This window comes from Protobothrops mucrosquamatus, unplaced genomic scaffold (genome assembly GCF_001527695.2).
Source record: "Protobothrops mucrosquamatus isolate PMUCROS unplaced genomic scaffold, P.Mucros_1.0 scaffold6321, whole genome shotgun sequence".
Taxonomy (NCBI): domain Eukaryota; kingdom Metazoa; phylum Chordata; class Lepidosauria; order Squamata; family Viperidae; genus Protobothrops; species Protobothrops mucrosquamatus.
The window spans coordinates 26,219-28,322 of NW_015392149.1; the positions used below are offsets into that span (position 1 = coordinate 26,219).

The 2,104-nt window shown below is 45.8% G+C and overlaps 1 protein-coding gene across 1 annotated transcript; it reads right to left on the bottom strand.

The window, feature by feature from the left end:
- LOC107300183 (NAD(P)(+)--arginine ADP-ribosyltransferase 2-like) lies at positions 1-1,219 on the bottom strand (the record flags this gene model as incomplete). The annotated part of the gene is made up of 3 exons (XM_015829523.1): positions 1-38; positions 236-914; positions 1,157-1,219. Coding segments are annotated over 3 exons (780 nt in total), but the record flags the coding sequence as incomplete, so codon positions are not given.
- Between the last annotated feature and the right edge of the window lie 885 nt (positions 1,220-2,104).

The window sequence follows — 2,104 nt, forward strand, 5'->3', positions numbered from 1 at the left end:
TTAGTCGTTCGTGACTTGAATGCTTTCGTTCGATACCACTAAAAAAGAAGAACGAGAAAACTGAAAAATACCCAGCCTGGTTGCATAAAGAACAACCTTGACCTGGATGATTGAGAATCCCCCTAGACATTTGGTCCATCAGGAATTATCTTGGTTCTCCAACAGCCCCAGATACAGTCGAGTTGCTCCCTGGGGTCCTCTGAACCTCACGTTCTCCTCTCTCCCAGCCTCTTACCTCTCAGGCGCTCACAGTTGAACCGGCTATGAACACCTTTGGATTCCAATCTGATGGGGGACACGTTTTCTTTGCTCTTCACGACGAACTTCTCGTAGGGCGGGATGAGAACTTCCTTTTCGCCTTTGAAGGACGAGATGTCGTCAATGGGCACTCCGTAACAGGTCCTGATGGAGAAGAAGGTGTCCTGGCCAAACCCTTTGGCTACTTGTTTGCTCAAAGATGAGGAAGTAAACTGGCCGAAGCGGACCTGCTTTCCCTTGCTGACTTTGAAATGGATCCCTTGTACCCCGCGGAAGACCTCGTAACATTTGTTCTTTTTCTTCCTGGCCTGAACACCCTTGGTTAGGAGGAAGAAAAAGTCCTTGAAGGCAAATTGATTGTAAGTGTCTTGGGAACTCCCGGCTACTCTTGTAGCGGCGTTGAAATCCCTGTATAGGTTGTCAGCAAGGGTGTAAGCCACGATTGCAGTACCTTGCATTGGAGTGAGGTCGGTGATAGATCTGCCAACTTCGGCCCAGTGCCTTTTGGCCTTTTGCCAGGTTGTTTTATAATTTGTCGGTACAGGGATATATCTTGAGCTCTCAGGAGGAAGCACCTTCGGGGGTTTGCAATTAATATACTGGTCATCCACGGACTTCTCGAACATGTTGAGGGGCATATTGATGACATTCAATGCCTGTCGGAGAAAAGAGAGGGTGTGAAAAGACCGGAAGGAGAAAAGAGCCCAAATGTCGGGGGAAACCAGGCTGGCCCAGGTGCCTTCGTCAACCCCCCCAAAGGAGCACAGGGAGGGCGGAGTCCCTGCGGATTTTACTCTGCTGTTACCCTCCCGCCGAAGTGGTACTTATTTATCTACTCGCATTTGCATGCCTCCCACCTGCTAGGTGGGCAGGAGCTGAGGTGAGGACGGGAACTCACCCCGTCGAAGGCCTGGAGACTAGAATATACAACAATCGTCTGCAGGCCTTGGGTTTGGCTAGTCTAAAGAAAAGAAGAAGCAGGGGAGACATGACAGCAGCGTTCCAGTATTTCGGAGGGCTGCCCCAAAGAAGAGGGTTGTTCACCAGAGGGCAGGACGAGAAACAACGGTTGGAAACTGACCAAAGAGAGAAGCAACCTGGAATTAAGGAGAAACTTCCTGACAGGGAGGACAATCAACCAGTGGAACAGCTGGCCACCTGAAATCTTGGGCGCTCCATCACTAGAGGTTTTTAAGAAGAGACTAGACAGTCACTTGTCTGAGTTGGTGTAGGTTCTCCTGCTTGAACAAGGGGCTGGACTAGAAGACCTCCAAGGTCCCTTTCTATTCTATTCCATTCCATTCCATTCCGTTCCGTTCCATTCCGTTCCATTCCATTCCATTCCATTCCATTCCATTCCATTCCATTCTATTCTATTCTATTCTATTCCATTCCATTCCATTCTATATTCCATTCTATATTCCATTCTACTCTACTCTACTCTACTCTACTCTACTCTACTCTACTCTGTTCTGTTCTGTTCTGTTCTGTTCTATTCTATTCTATTCCATATTCTATTCTATTCTATTCTATTCTGTTCTGTTCTGTTCTGTTCTATTCTAAATTCTCTCTTCTCTTCTCTTCTCTTCTGTTCCATGTTCCATGTTCCATATTACATATTACATATTACATATTCCATTCCATATTTTCTATTCTATTCTATTCTATTCTATTCTATTCTATTCTATTCTACTCTGTTCTATTCTTGTGGTGCTTGGGTCTTGAACTGAATTGTTATCTACCCACAAGTGCTCCAAATCCCCCTGAGCTTTTCAGGTATTCCTGCAACGTATAGAATTACAATGTTACCAAGAACAATAACAACAACAAAAAATGAAGCAACGTT